General features: G+C 46.0%; 2 protein-coding genes across 8 annotated transcripts in view; one reads left to right on the top strand and one right to left on the bottom strand.

Moving 5' to 3' along the window:
- Nucleotides 1-1,823: 1,823 nt before the first annotated feature.
- Nucleotides 1,824-6,249, bottom strand: senp8 (SUMO peptidase family member, NEDD8 specific). 3 transcript variants are annotated; one of them, XM_035394993.1, is made up of 2 exons: nucleotides 6,056-6,249; nucleotides 1,824-4,790 (listed from the first exon to the last, which is right to left on the bottom strand). In XM_035394993.1, the coding sequence occupies exons 1-2, from the start codon at nucleotides 6,077-6,079 to the stop codon at nucleotides 4,152-4,154; spliced, it is 663 nt and encodes a 220-aa protein (XP_035250884.1). In that variant the 5' UTR covers nucleotides 6,080-6,249; the 3' UTR covers nucleotides 1,824-4,151. The 3 variants fall into 3 exon arrangements, with proteins under 3 accessions (XP_035250884.1, XP_035250883.1, XP_035250886.1); XM_035394992.1 differs by having other exon boundaries at nucleotides 1,824-4,817; nucleotides 6,056-6,247; XM_035394995.1 differs by having other exon boundaries at nucleotides 1,824-4,902; nucleotides 6,056-6,244.
- A 113-nt stretch (nucleotides 6,250-6,362) lies between these two features.
- The window catches only part of LOC118214770 (unconventional myosin-IXAa-like), a 163,179-nt gene continuing 153,641 nt past the window's right edge, over nucleotides 6,363-15,900 (top strand). For 4 of the 5 annotated variants that reach the window (XM_035394975.1, XM_035394977.1, XM_035394974.1 and 1 more), the window contains exon 1: nucleotides 6,363-6,767. The gene's annotated coding sequence lies outside the window, so the exon portion shown is untranslated. The remainder of the gene's footprint in view (nucleotides 6,768-15,900) is intronic. The other variant, XM_035394976.1, reaches the window with a different exon arrangement.

The following is a 15,900-nucleotide window of genomic DNA, read 5'->3' as shown; positions in this document are numbered from 1 at the left end:
ATTCTACACATTCACTCATGTCTAGCCCGTATTTATTTTTGTGCTTCTTCTTTAAGGGTCTGATTCCTCTAACCAAACGGAGGCATCTACTGGGTTTGTATGGTTTCCGCTTGTCTTGCCTTCTAAGCATGCCCCTCAAGCCAATTTCCTACAATGCAGGGAATTTACCCTTTCCAAAACATGGTGACCGGGAAAAAAGGAAAATGGGCAAGGAAGAAAGTAATGTTCTACAGATTTGGCCCGTTTAAATATGGTCCTGATAAGTGCTGTGTGTAATTGAGAAAGCTGATATTATGTTGTGTAGGGGATCGGGCAAAGACATGGCCACCTCACTCCGTGAGCCTTGAACAGAGCTGGAGCCAGGCTGCTTCCCCTGAAACCCAAACAGGGAGGCGAATCGGCGGGGCTTGGGCCTGGTCTACCCGGTCTGTCTCGTGGGGCCTCGTAGATAAGCAGCCGAAACACACTGACACAGACCACCACCACGGCAGAACTGGGGGGCTGTCTCCCCCAAAAGTTCTAACTATTCACTCTGACGGTGGTTCATGTGCAGCTCATCATTTTTATGTGACGGCATTCAGATAAAGGGATATATGCTTTACTGTAGGGGGCAGAAAGATTTGACTGCCTCTTTAAAGATGATTTCTACCAAACCGCATTGAACTGTGAATTGAGTAACACACTGCAATGAATTGTTTCCAGGCATTATTCCCCACAGTTCAGTGCGGTCACAAATATACAAATACTTGCATTCTGAGTGTACATACTCTGTCTCCCTGTACACAGAGTTGGGCAGCCTTTCAGGCAATCAGTAAGCATGTAAAACAGAGCATTTGTTTCGGCTCAACAAGTAATAGAAATTGCTTTCCTCTGGCCAGGAAGGGCAGGGTGCTGAATGTATTAATTGTCCGTATGACAGTAGAATATTTGTTTCTAAATTGGTACCATAAAAAATGATCTAAGAGTGTGGGAGACAAAAGAAGTTATTTTTCAAAGGGTTTTGCCCTGGTACTTTGTCTGTAAAGAGAAGGAAGTACAGCTTTAATTAAATTCTCAATTATACATGCTTTCATTGGCCCAGAGGGGGAAAACTTCTGGAACGCTTTTTTTCCCCCCAAGATGAATGGCGGAATGAGAACTTGATTAATGCAATGTGATATGCTGCATAAAGTAAAGACTGGTGTGCGAAAGAAACCAAAAAAAAAACCTTGGAAGTAAATGAATACTAAAATGAATAATTCAGTTGTAAAGTTAATTAACCCACAACTCTGCCAGGAAGACTCCTCCTCGGCCTCCGTTCCCTATAGTCTCACTTCCTCTCAGTAGACCTGCATGCCTTCCTCTTCACTGCGATAGCTTTCAAAAACTGATGAAAAGAATTCCCCAAGTTCAAAATGGCCCCCAGAAACTGTGTGCATCCTGTGAATGTGAGCACAGTGCAGGGAAAAGTGTTCGCAAAGCCTGCCGCTTCCAGACACGATTCAGGGCACGGGTCTACTGCATCCATTACTGCAGCCCTGAGCCGCGTTTCAAACGCACTCCTCGCTGTAAGCACGCGCTCCACCACATCCCAGCTGTTCTACTGCCCTGCAGAATCGCTCATATCTGTAGCAGCCGTGATGGGTTTGATGGACTTGATTATCTTGCACTAGTATGTTACTGTCCAGTGCTCAGCAGCTGGATGTTAGTGGTTCAATACTATCACAGCACACTGTTTACACTGATAAATAGGTGCCAGGATGCACACTGCATTTCAACACTGAAAAGGAGTTTGATGAATGACCCACGCTTAACGAGGCACTAACAGCAGCAGTCTGTTAGTCTACAGGGAATCGTGCGCTGTAGGCATTTATTCTGCAAATATACTGCATTAAATGCATTAACAATAACTAGTGAACAATGACATTTTTCACACTTCAATAAACCCATCAGACGATCATGCGTCCAGTCAAGACCAGATCAGTTCTTCCATTCATTGGTTTAATTTGATTTAATGTGAGAAGATTGCTAACAAATGCTAGGCTGTCAGGAAGAAAGCAAGCAGATTGCCCCGATATGTCAGAGGAACTGGGCACTTATGCCTAGTATAATATAAACATATTGATATGATTTCACACCTTCCTTTACCCCAAAATGAATTCATGACCTGTATTTAACTATTTAACGATTTAACGTTACCCCTTCAACACCCCAATGTGGACACACAATTGGACTGCCTTACAGAATCTTCAGATTAAACAGACCTGTGATGTGCATAATGACACTGGACCCCCCTGCTCTTTGAAAGGGAACATACATAACCAGCAGCTTAAATGAGCGTGAGCATGCGCAGAACTTCTGTGGCCGGGGCCCTACGAGGATAAAAACAAGGACTTCAAAAGGTATTGACCGGGGATGAAACAATCCACGCTGCTCTGTCCAAAGCTTTTTGAAGTCTTTTGAGACGTTTTCCTGCAGACAGACATTTCTCTCTCCCAGACTCATAAAACCCATAGCTGCTGACATTTCACTCTTCAATGCAGACAGGGGCCCCAAAGGGCCTAAGGGAACCAGTATAACCATAGGCTTTGGCTTACACAGTTTTGTCTGTCCCTCACAATGGCTGTCCCTTGACAGTGATCCCCTCCCTCCCTCTCTCTCTCCCTCTCACTCTCTGACACAGGACAAGTGTGTTTCTTCCCCCTAGTCTTGGCCCCTTCTCCCTGTGGCTATTATGTAATGAAACCTGCCGTTCATTGTTTTTTGTAACAATGTCCCCCCCTGCCCCAAGCTCATTTCTCAAGACGTGTTTTCAGTCTTGTTTCTCAGTGGGCAGATACGCCTGGCTGCAGACATGATTACTCTTTCAAAAACATGTTGTTCAGGCAAGTTTCACAGAGCTGGACAATCTACCACTCACTCACTGTTTATATGAACATGTTCAGAATGTACACTGCCACATTATTACTATATTAAGAGGATCATCCATTTTTTTCCAACATAAAAAGACATTCTTTTTGTATACATTGTAATTCTTCAGAAGCAACCCTGAGCAAAAATCTTTGTAAACGTCTAACAAGTGTTAGCTTAAAGCAACAGTGACGCAGCCAACAAAGAATACCAATGGCTTCCCAATGACTGCAGCCTCAAAGTAAGCTTTTCGCCTTCATGGCTTGTTGTTATTTTGCAGCTCATGGGTGACATTTTTCAAAATCCCCCATCGCTGATGCCCATTTTTTTTAGTCACACAGAAAACAGAAACTACCAGCCTTCAGTCCCCATTGACCGAAATTCAAGTTTACTTATGATGCTATTCAGTCTTCGGTTACATTGCAGTCTCCAATGCCATGTGAAATTCCCAGTCTAAAGTGGGTAAAAATACCAACCAATTTATTCTGTTCCAAGCTGCAATTTTTTGACCATTTAAAAAAAAAGTTAATTTGTTCCATGTGCGCCTTGAGTTTTTGCCTGCTGCAACAAAATGTCCATCAATGTCCATTCCAAATGACCATCCGTCCAATTCTGCAGTTTTAATTCTGCTGTTTTTCCATTGCTTTTACTTTCAAATGTACATCAAGTTAGTTAAAATACTGCAGGTGAATTGCCTTAGATATGCAGGCACATTTACACAATGTAAATACTGTCTATATTTTACAGATTTTACACAAGGTAGCCATTTTCAGTTGTTACTGCATCTCTGAATCTAGAAAATACACTCAATTTACAACAGTCATAACATTTCACTCTAAGTACATGTGCAGTGCATGAATGAAGACTGCTGTATACAAGTAAATGAGGCACCTGTACTTTTTCGTACTCTCTGCTTTGGCACAGAATATAGCTTTTAGAAACCAGTTTTCATTCATCAGTGTTAACCAGAATCAAAAGCCATTTACAATTTTGTGATTTATATATTTGATATATATGTTATCTATGTGCGTCTTCTATGTATTATGGATACCAAATTAATACTCAAGTATGAGGCATATAGTTGATTCTTTTAAACTTGATAAATAAATATTGTGGGTAGGAAATTTAAGTTAATGAATGTGTTAAGGCGTCTCTTGTCTCTCAGGGCTCATGCTGACTGCACCGAGAAGGGGAGGTTTGGGGGTCAGAGGTCAGGAGCTGGATCTCTTGGGGGGGGGGGGGGGGGGGGGGGTCCCAAGGGGTCACTGCTTGGCCAGTCTCTGGATGAGCCGACACCACTCTGCCCGCTTTTGCGTGATGTAGGTGGGGGTGATGATCTGGGTGAGGGGGTGTGGCGTGCCCTCCTGTTTGGCCAGCTGGCACAGGGCCTCCGCGTTGCAGATGACGTACATGCCGCAGTCGTAGCTGTTCTGCTGGGCGGGCGCCGGCTCCTCGCTGAAGTGCACGCTGCCCCCGGCCCCCAGGAAGGCCTCCAGCTTGGTGGCGATGCGGCGGGCGTGCAGGGCGTTGCTGCCGCTCTGCGAGTCGTAGTGGCTGAAGCGGTTCTCGTCCCGCCGGTACAGCAGCAGGCTCCAGTGGGAGCCGCCGGCCGTCTGGTGGGAGTTGTCGTTGACGGCCAGGAAGACCCAGCGGCGAGCCGCGAGCCCCAGAGGCTCCAGGAACAGGGCCAGCTCCTCCTGGCTGGAGGCGCACTTGATGAACTGCGTCACCTCCGGGCTGATGAAGCAGGCCACCTCGCCCAGGCTCTTGAAGCGCTCCGTGGCAAAGTACTCAAAGGCGAATCCAATGACCTGGTCGTTCAGCCAATGGGGGCCCTCCAACAGAGCCAGGTCTGAACATCTGAGGAGGCTATCTTGGTAACTCAGCACCACTGGATCCATCTTCAAAGACAGAGAAGCGTCTACCGGCTGAAGGATAACAGTTAGTTTCCTGATCGAATGTGCCTGTTATTTGGAGAGGATGGACTCAGCCCCTGTGCCCTCTTGTCCAAACCTGTTATTTTGTATAAATCTATTCAGTTGCCTTTCAGATCACTCTTAATAATACCTTTGTCTGCTGATCAGGGAAACCGTAAACCAACATCAGTCTCTGCATTTTTTTATTTCAGTACACGACTACTGTGATGCCTGAGAAACACAATTCAGCTCATAACATTTTTTGTGCTACAGAACAAATGTTCAGGCTTAAGGTTTTAATTTACAACTTAAGGCATTACATTATTATACTTCTATACTACTTAACCTATAATGAAGAAAAAAAGCTTATAGTGTAACGGACAACCAATGCAAAACAATATGAATAAATGGTACAATTAGTTTGTCCTGAAAATGTATTTAACTATATTATTTTAACCTATTCTTTTTTTTCCAATTTCTGGAATTCCAGATGAAAACAAATCATGTCACTCGAATCAGAAAATTGTATAAGTATAACTGAGCACACGGGAATTATAAAGGCACAGATCACACTTCGACCTACCAATACGTTTGCTAGTTGGTTTGTACACACGGATGTAATGAATGAACCTTTTGATTTTGTGTAGTGTCGTAGTATAACTTCATATGGGTATCACTCAGAAATGAAGCTTGAGACTGCTTCATCACAGAAATGCAATTCGATATCTTACATATTGCACGCAACGCAACTGTAAGCTAGCTACATTGCTGTGCAGCTACCCGTCATTTTGTGAAAACTAGTACAATAAAGACACTCATTTAAAATATCAAGTCAGCTTCAAAATAAAAGCTAGCCAGTTTCCATGACAGCTCGCTAACTAATTCACACGAAATCCTTAAAATTAGCTGCTGGCACATATTAACTAACCAACAATCTAACGCAAGCATCACGAATATCTCCGCTCAGTTTACACACTGGCACTTCGTATTGATCGCAAGAGACGAACCTAGCATGCTAGCTGACTGGGTTAATAACCAGTCATCATAAAATATATGAGATAGGTTCCATATCGTTCGCTAACCAACGTTAGCTAGCTATAGGAAGCTGGCTAGCTACTGCATTGCGTATTTGGGTAGCTAGCTGACTAGCTACCTAACATCAGAGACATCTGGCGTTAATTTTCATGGAAGTTATATATTCTGTCCCAGTGCTTGCTATGAATCCATATCAAATGGTTAACCTCTCTTACCTTGCATAAAACACATTCAATCATATAGGTCACTGCAATGGTCGTGATTCTTCATTGCAGATAGATAAACGACGAGTAACGTAAATGAGTTTTGCATAATTTTTCCACGACTGTCACGCTGTCAATATTTTGCGACAACACTGCGGGGCAGCAGTGTTTCCCACGCATTTGGGCACCACAGTTGATTTCATACACGCTCGCTTTAAATCCAACCCTGTTGAAATTCTCTGCAAAGCCCCTCCCTCGTAGTTTCCTCCCACCCCCGCAGTTTTCGCTGTAGTTCCCTCCCTTCCCGTAGTTCCCTCCCCGGGCGAGCTCGCCTGCCTTTCTCCGCCACTACACCCATGACTAGAGTAGTGAACGCGAGAGCGCGCGTTGCTCGGGCGTGAGAGACTGCACTGATTAGCAGAAAAAAGACAGTCAGCAGCGAACGTGACACGGGGAAACAGACTCACTTGTGTTATTTCTAAAAAGAGGGAAAATGGATTTCTTCTGAGTTGCATCGCAGTGAAACCCAGGATTTTGGTCATTTTACAAAGAGGAAGGCGTTTTGGAGGAATTGTACGAATACCAATCTTATTCTCTCAAGCTGCAGGATTTAAAATAGGACTTCTAAGCGCTGTATTTGTAAGCAGGCAAGAGTGCGCGCCCTCTCCATCCGAAAAGAGTATCTCGGGAACGCGCAAAGAATTTGATTCAGGCAAGAGTAAAGGTAAGAATACCTACGATTTTTATTGATTTTCTTTAACACGGCATACTGTCTTTAGACACATGGAAACAGTAGTTTATGTGATAAATGTATGTGTGGTGTTTCACTATCGACGGTGCGGAATTTTTGAAATTCCATTCATATGGCCATAGTCTTCTGTATCTTCGTAGCAAGCTAGCCAGCTAGCTGACCAGCTCAACATAAACGCTAGGCTACTCGCAATAGCCTAGCTAGCTACTGCATTTCCGAGAGTGCGCTTTGAGTCTCCTAGTCGAGTATGTTGCGGTCTGTGTGAAATAATTTTAAAATCGCAAAATCACTTTAATAGATCATTTTCAATCATTCATGAGCTTTTCCACAAATAAACATATTTCTCCACAATGCAAAAGGTTGAGCTTGTCATCAGTGTTCATTAAAAATAGATCAGGAGTACACATCTGTGCCCACTTTTTTAAAGTTTATTTTTTCCCCGGATGCTCTTAAGTAAATATTTAGGGGATATTTAACAATTGATCGTCTTAAAAGAAGAAAATACAGACAACTGTGGCTGTGACGTATGTGGCTGGCTACTTTATCCTGACGAGCAGCATTCCGTATTATTACATCGGCAGAATTGATAGCTACAGTAGCAAACGAATTCAGCACGAATTAGGAATACGGCGAAGGCAATTGCAACACACGTTAGTAACATTCAGGTTCTTCGAGTAATTACTGTCCTCCCGAGAGGGGCCGAGGAACCTAAGGCATTTTGCTTGCAACATTTCTTTCGGTTTATTACGACAGCTACTTGCGCGGAGGTGCCGCGTAACTGCACTTAAATACTGTGGTTGCGGTGTTTCAGGACATTGTACATTAATGACGTTTTGTTAAGAAAAAAACATCACAGGCTATTACTATCAGAGGACAAACACCAGATGAGGTGTGTTGGCGCAAGTGTCTGGTTCACTGTCTAGGATGGAGGGGGTGATGTCTGCATTTATTATTTATACGTGGTCAGTTAAGTCCCCGTCTAATGCTGTGGATGCGACGCAGTAGCATACACATCTGATTTTTCAAAGAGATTTGTGTTCAGAATTGCTGTTTCGACAGTGCAAAATATCAACCGTTTCATTTGTAGAGTGGCCTATATCCCCATCCCCAACTGAACTACTACGTTTTGCTTTCTCTCTCAATTGTTGATTTTGTCTTTTCCCGCTAGCATTTAGAACTGTGTGGCTGTGGAGAGTGTTGTCAAATGCGAAAGCTAATTCCCATTACGACCTCATTACATTGTGTGTGGTTCGATTCGCGTGTCGTCTGTCATTGATGGCTTCCGTAACTGGCGCACAGAACATAAGGCTATCTTGTCAGCTCGGGGGAGTTGGCATAAATCTAAACCGAGGCCTATGAACCAGGGTGGAAATAACAATTTTGCAATTTGGGGCAAATGAACAGGCATTGACAACCGTAAATACATTTAACAAACAGACTCGCAGGTTACGTAGCTAGCCTCTATAGCCGTCCAGGTGACCTGCAGAACATTGTGTTACCAGGCATTGCAGGGATGCTGACGAGAAGAGCAGTCCATAAGCGGTGGTTGAGAACGAAGCGTTCTGCAGATTGAACCCAGCCCTGGTGAACACTTAACAGAGGACCATTCCATTCCATTTCATGTGTTCACCAGAGCAGCTGAACAGCCCTGGCTGCGATGTGTCAAGAGCCTAGACAGACCTGTAGTACGGCAGTTGCAGGGCCCTTCATTCTCTTACAGCAACTGGTCTTCCTGAAGGCCTCTCCACTCAGAGATAAAAATAAATATTGCCTTTTTCTATTTTCTGCTTTCTAAGTGGATACATCATTTTGTTTCTTAATTGTTTTAGAATGGGTGCCTCTATTGGCTGTGATTTTGAAACATCAGAAACATCATGGAGGCATTGTATTCTTTTTTTTTTTTGCTTTTGATCATTGGTCAATTCAAGTCCATTCAAATGTACACATTGATAATACAGGTATTTGCTGTTTTAACAAAACGAAACAAAAGCACTGTGAAGGATGTGCTTTTGTTTTGTTGGAGAAACACACCTGTAATATCGATGTGTTCATTTGAATGGATTTGAGTTTAATACAGAATCAATTTTCTTGGGCTGCATTCGGACCAACCTCAGGGTGTATATTGTATTGTTCAGGAACAATTGTTCAGTTAATTTAGAGTGCTGGAAAGAACAGGTTTGCATGAAAAATCAAAATGGAAAGAATACAGATAATACAAATGACAACAAGTTCCCTTCCCCCAGAAATGTAGTTGTAACATGCTTCCATTTTACTGTTCTGTTCATTGCCCTGTCTGGTGATCCCTACTGGCTCTGGTCTGGAGACAGTCTGACCTCAGAACACATCAGCGAGTGACTGATGTATAAAATTAAAGCAGACTTAATAATGCAAATGATGTGAGGAGTAATGGACACTGGGGTTATGATACTTCAGGCTGGATTTTTCTGCCGTAGACAGACGAAGGAGGTTGTGGGCTTTGTGGTTGTGATGATTGCCATTTTACGTCAGTGGAGGGGCAGGTGCTGCTCTCTACAACAGCTGCTGCAAAAATCTAAATGAGAACTTGTGCAGCTCATTATGGTGCAGGCAGTCACAGTGAAGAATGTGCTTTTTCTGAGAGCACACTCATTGTGTTTCAGGGTGCAAAGAGCACACAGACTTGCATGAAAACACTTCATAGACACATCATAGATCCAGATGGACTGAAAGACTGGGGAAAGATTTAGCCTAACTGTCAATCAAATGCAGTTTTTTTCACAGCACATCAGAGTAATAAATAAATAAATGTAACGTGTATATGTGTCTTTGCATGCATAAATGTAGCTTATCCAATTTGTCAACTGATTTAAAAAAAAGGAGGCTCTAACTAGCTGAATCTGAACTTATGCCTGTGTTTGAGGAGCATGTGGGTAATATTGCTATTCTTAGCCTGTGACATGAACATAGATGAGACTCTTCAGTGAAGTAGTGTGTGTGTTTGCCATAGGGGTTGTGGGAGAGGAAGATAATTCTCCCTGCAGTTTGAATGCTCAATCATAAAATATTCAGGTAGGCTAAAAATAAATGTGCCTTATCGCATCCCTCTTCTGGGTTGTTCAGTATAATTGAGCTTGTGATGGAGCCGTGGAAAAGCAGTCGCGGCGCGCCATGCGGCTGGGACAGACGGACCGCAGGGGCGCGGGGGCGCTGGGCCCAAACTGCTAACCCACGGCCGTGAACAACGGGCGTATAAATCTGACCAGCGCTATGGAGGATCTTGCGCAATCCAACGCGCAATAACAAGATGATGTCATTCTGTCCAGCGGTGGGGAGGATATCTACCAGCGCCTCCGCTGTATGCTGGCTTGGCTAGCTGACCGCAGAAGACCCCAGACTTGGCTCTGTCGAGACATTTATAAGAGCGTTTGGAATGCTATGGTCAAGCACGGACATTTTGAATGGAGGGAGTCGCAGACTGGCATTACGGGTACAGTACTGAAGCCATGGACTTTTGCTGTGAAAACTGTGGCCCTCTAGAATGTTTCCATTTCGGTTAGGCTGCGCCAGGCCACAGATGCCTGTGACTTTGCCGTATGTGGAATGTGGACATTTCATTAATGTCAGATTCTCATCCATCACTGTGGCAGAACATTACTGCCCTTGAGATTGGAGATTGATGATGCTGCTGTCCTGGCAGATTAAATTACACACTCCTTTGTGTAATACTATCACTGGATGAGATCAGTCTCATTACATGTCAACTAATATTCTGCAGTCTGGTTTGTGGGAATAGTACATGGCATTTTCTTTCTATAATTGAATAAATCCTAGTGACCTAAATTAACTTAATAACAGAAAAGTCAATTATCTGACAATGCATGTAATACTTTGTAATAATCCCACAGGGGTAACTGGCACTTTGAATGGTGACCAGTTGCACATCGCCATCTACTAGTTTCACCCAAAAAAATGAACGAGGCCAGCGGCCTGTAGGAAATGAGGATATCCAGAATCTATCATGACCATGGGACAGAACCCCTTGGCTTTAGCCAATCCGTGCTGCACAAAATGTCCTACTGCTCCAGGTTCTGAGCACGATCTGTGCATGTTTAGGGCATGAGTCTCATTTTTTCCTGCATTTTGTAAGTGTTGGCCCCCTGGTCTGATTGCGGGTCTGTCTGTGAGCATCACTTCTGTCACAGTGTGAGAGCAATGGGCTCTAGTTGATCTGTATTACACTCCCAAAGAGCACCACACAGACCGAATACTGCTGTGGTCTGTGGTCAGTCTCCTCTTTCTGGAGCCATTTTGGATCTTTTCTGTGTGGATCTGTATGCTATGTGCCGTGCTTTGATGTAATACTCTCCAAAGTGGTGGGAAATGCAAAGAAGTACTAATCCTCCCTGAACCTGTAAGGTTGCTTTTTCACACCCCATTTTTTTTTTTTTATCTGAGAAAGAAACATCAAATCTCTCCTTTTGGCATGGGGTTTCTTCTTCTAATCCCAAAATTCCCCTCACCTTCTGAGGTGATCTGCACCGGCTTCACGAGTGTCAGTGGTTTGATGTGTGCAACTGAAAAACCACAAAGCTCACCGCAGATGGGGAGAAATAACTTTCCGTGAACTCGAAAGCTCCTTTCAGACTAATCCTCCGATGTTTCTCCGGTTTTGCCAATAGATTTCTGGCAGCGGAGCGCTCTCTGCTAGCCACGGATAAACAACTCATAATATTTATTTAAACACGTCAACATTCACCCGAGCAGTTTATTTGTATGCATTAATCATTATCTGTTTCTCTCTAAATAATTTTAATAGAAGTTGGAGTGAGCTCTTGTGGGCTCAGTATGGCTTTGAAGGAACGTCCAGGTTTGTGAAGACTCCTCCTGGTGCTGTTTCGCCCCACCAGCCCCTGTGCTCTGATGAAATCGGGGTGTTCTGATATAAGAGCAAACTTCAAAGAAGAATGCTGCACCTGCTCATTAGTTGATTATGAATATGTATCATTTTTCAATTAGCTCTGTTGATGTTTTTTCTGATGCCTGAGCATGAGTTCTTGGATTTCTGCCTGTGCTATTCAAAGTTGAGCTGGTATTTTCTTTTTGGTGTGCATACAGCACCGTTGGATCTCATAGATGGCCTGGTTTTGGCCCATGGATGGCCCTGTTTTGAACCAGGGTTCTGCACGATTTGGCCAGCAGGAAGCTTTGAACCCTGGAGAGCTGATAGGCTTTAGCGGTTTCTCTTTGCGAAAGTCCTCTCACCTGTGTCGAGTTTGGATCGCTCGGCTGCCAGTAAAGCCCTGAAAGGCCGACTGAAAAATAGTTTCCGCTCTCAGATTTTTGGGGGAGTGCCAAAAGATGGAGAACCCAGGTTTTTGAGATCTTTGGGATTCTTAAAAAAACAACCAAGCGGAACGCACCAGCATGTGCTAGAACACCGGGATCGCAGCAGTCGGTAGCATTCGGCCCGTGTGTGTCGCTTGAGGGAGGTACTGCCGGTGGCATAAATGACCATATCCTATGGATGCATGGTAGGTGAAGAAAAGCATGCATTTTTCTGCTCTCTCTATGTAGCTAAATCCACTGAGATGCAGGTAAATGGTGAAATTGTGGCCGCTCCCTTGGTGTCTGTACTTGTCTTCCTGTGCTGATTTAGTTTTCCGTTCATGGCTGCAGGCCTGCAGTCTGTGCTGGTCTGCACACAGGGCTGCTGGCCTGCAGTCTGTGCTGGTCTGCACACAGGGCTGCTGGCCTGCAGTCTGTGCTGGTCTGCACACAGGGCTGCTGGCCTGCAGTCTGTGCTGGTCTGCACACAGGGCTGCGGCTGCAGTTGAGCTGCCACGCGCTCTTCTGGCATCATCTGCTGTCTGCGTGTCTCTGCTGCAGTTGGGTGGTCTGTTCTTGGTCTGTGCTGCGGTTGGGTGATCTGCTGTTCGGTCTGTGCTGCCATAAGGAGATGTGTAGTCTGTCTGCTACAGTGAGGAGATGTGCAGCGTGTCCAGATCTCTGTTCTACCAGTTCCTGTGATGACGTCTCACTGGGAGTGAATGGCAGCTCTGCTCACCGGAAGGGGGCGGAGCTGTCTTGTCCAGCCCCCTCTCACACATTACATTACATTATATTTGGCAGATGCTTTTATCCAAAGCCACATACAAGAAGTGCATAACGAAGGTCTTTGGAACAACTACAAAACACAGGTTTGTTAAGGTACAGTACTCATTATGTAACAGTTATCCTTAGCCATGAACACATTAAGTTCAGTTCACACAGTATGTCACAGAACGCACGGCAGGCAGAGTGGCGCTAGCAGGTGTCACTCCTCCACGCGCGGCTCTGTCACCCCCCTCCCGTGCGCTTGTCTCCATCACCCCCCCTCCCGTGCGCTTGGCTCCATCACCCCCCCTCCCGTGCGCTTGGCTCTGTCATGCCCCCCCCCGTGCTCTCACACAGCCTCCGTCCGCCCTGCCAGCTCATTAATCAGCAGAAACGGAGAACAGCTGTGACCGGACACAGGCTTCACGCTCTGCTTCTCCATCTCCAGGCCTGTGAAAGCCCTCTGTGAAGGCCTCAGAGTTGGCTCTGGAACAGTGTCTGCGTAGCACCCTACCTTCCGGGCTTTCCTGTGTGTTTTCAGCCACAGTTGAGGAGCTTTGGGGAGACATTTAGCAATCTTAGCATCCCCCATCTGTTCGTGTTTGGGGCATAAAAGTGCTGTTCTCCATGTTTTCCACTCTTCTTTTCCAGTTTAGCTCCGTCGCCTTTTAAGGGGTCATGGAATGATTTGCCATATTTTTCCACATTGTCTTGAGTGTTCTTTTCCTCCCCGTGTTTTTAAATGGAAAATGGAAAATGTCCGCTGTGTGTACCTCTGTGTCTCAACCTGGTTGTATTCAAGCGGTTTGATACAAAATTGATAGAGAGATAGATGCAGCCTACCTGTTTGCCCCAGGAGAGACCGGTCTTGGCCCTGCATTAAGGAGTGCTGTGATTGGCTGCCCTGCTCCATGCGGGGTGTGGGGGTGAGGCCAGGCTGAGGATAACAGCTGAGGGTGACCGGGTCACGCAGCCGGGCCGCAAATAGCCGGACAAGGCCTCGCTATCTGGCCCCGCCCCACCATGTGACCGCCCCGTTAATCCCCTGTTCTTTTAGGGAGGTGGGTCCTTGAACTGATTTTTTAAACACCCCACTAGCACCTCTACCAAAAGAGGTGTGTGTGAGTAACCAGGTGTGTGTAGTTTGAGCAGACTGGCTCAGTGCAGTGCCTAAGAGGGCCTCTCACAGGCCTTTACAGTGAGGTGGGAGGAACGCGTGAAATGTTAGCATTTCAGAAATATATGTCAGCTCTGCGCAGGTGCAGTATTTCCTTGCGTGTAATTAAAGTGAAAGGTATGGCTTTTTCCACTTTTTCTGTGTCATAACACAGGAAGCAGGGGCCTGCTCTGAGCAGACGCACTGCCACATAACTCACCAGCGTGACCCGGGCTGTTTCCTGCTGCGGTGAGCTCGCCCGTCGCTCCCTCTGCTTCCTGGCATGCCCCAGTGCACCCTGGGACGAGAATATGTGGATGGCCCCGTACAGAAGCCAGGCGATGAGAGGGTCGGTCTTAAATTGTGGCTGGGCGCTAAGCACCTGTGATGTAGCCGCTCCCGTTGCGCTCCCGAAGCCAAGCGCTCGATGGACAGTTACACGCGGATGTTTTGACGTACAAAGCCCCGGTGTTAAATCCACACGCTCGGCAGACGGCAGACGTGTTGTTGCTGGCAGTGGTGATCTTTTGTGTTGAAGTAAATGTCTGAATTGGTTTTCTCGAAGAAGGAGAAAAGTGAAAATAGTGGTCCCTCAAAGAGAAGAGGTGGTGGTTGTGATGGAACTTCTTTGGCGGTATTTTGGCAGGTCGGACTCCTTTTACATGTGTTCCATTCCTTTTGTTTTTCTGTCCTGCAGGGTCCTTAAAGCAGGTGGGAACAGTGGGGTGCACCCTGTGCCCATCAGAGGTGGTTTAAATGGGCCCTGTTTCTGGGCTTCCATTTAGTAATGGTCTGTGTGTGACACTTTTTCTTCTCAAAGAGTAACTGTAGTTGTTGTTGCTCTGATGGAATTTACATTTTCCTGTTGAATTTCATCCTTCCATTAAAGCATTATTTTTGGAAGAGGTAATTCGAAGCTGCAGTCCCCCCCCCCCCCCCCAGGTAACCCCCCTAACCCAACCTGATGAAGCTCTGAGACATGAAGCTTCAGGACTTTTCTGAACACGGAGAAACAGATTTGACTCAGTGATCCCAGTTTCCGAGTGTCTGACGGGCTCTGGTGCGCCTGCTGGACTTTGGAGCCTGAGAGTGGAGTTTGTTCATGTTTAATTACTCTAAATATTTAAGTGCCTCTCTGCAACAACATGCGATGAGATCAGTTTGGAACAGAAGCTGAGAGAAAAAAAAGAACCTTTCAGTCACAAAGTCCTTCGTGCCGGTGGGCAGTGTTCCCTTGACGTCACGCCGTCCGTTAAATAAGATTCTGACGGCCCGCCCGCTGTCCTGTGGTTGGTTGATGGGGATTTTGCTGACGCCGGCGCTTTGTGTGAGTGGTAGTGTGTGATGCTGCTGCAGGAGGAGAGACGCTCTACCTAAAAAAAAATCAAATCCATTTCAAATTAGCACTGTGTAATTTTGGTTTAGAATGCAACCAGTAATTTGGCATTTTTCAAAAAGGCCGGCGTCTTTGAGGAGTCCCTTTTGTCAGACTTCCTGGGCTTCAAAGCGGCTGAAGGGAGCGGCCGTGCGCTGGCAGCAGGGGCTCGGCCTGTAACGGGGGGCGGACAGCGCGTCCTGCTTTTGTTTCTTTTTTGGCCGTGGGACAGGTGGAAGGCAGAGGGGGGGTGGCCGATAGGGAGGAGACCGCGGCTCGGAAGGCGCCATTCTGGGGGGTCGAACGTCGCCCGTCCTGTGGACCGCGCCACGCACCTCGCCCATGTGACCGCCCTTTCTGTCTGTTCCGTCACAGGAGAGGGAGGTGACCGATCCCCAGTCACCCGCACGGTAAACACAGGACAGGACCCAGAGCTGCCCCCAGAGCTGCCCCCAGAGCTGCCCCCAGAGCTGCCCCCAGAGCTGCCCCCAGAGCTGCCCCCA

This window comes from Anguilla anguilla, chromosome 16 (assembly GCF_013347855.1).
Source record: "Anguilla anguilla isolate fAngAng1 chromosome 16, fAngAng1.pri, whole genome shotgun sequence".
NCBI lineage: Eukaryota > Metazoa > Chordata > Actinopteri > Anguilliformes > Anguillidae > Anguilla > Anguilla anguilla.
Note: the sequence above shows the minus strand (reverse complement) of the source record. Positions and strands in the feature narration are given on the sequence as shown.

What these genes read in the sequence shown, in the direction of transcription:
- senp8 (XM_035394992.1), bottom strand. Translation starts at nt 6,079, where the DNA reads ATGATTGAATGTGTTTTATGCAAG. An exon ending in TTGAATGTGTTTTATGCAAG is followed by an intron (nt 4,818 to 6,055) that starts GTAAGAGAGGTT and finishes GTTATCCTTCAG; the next exon opens with CCGGTAGACGCTTCTCTGTC.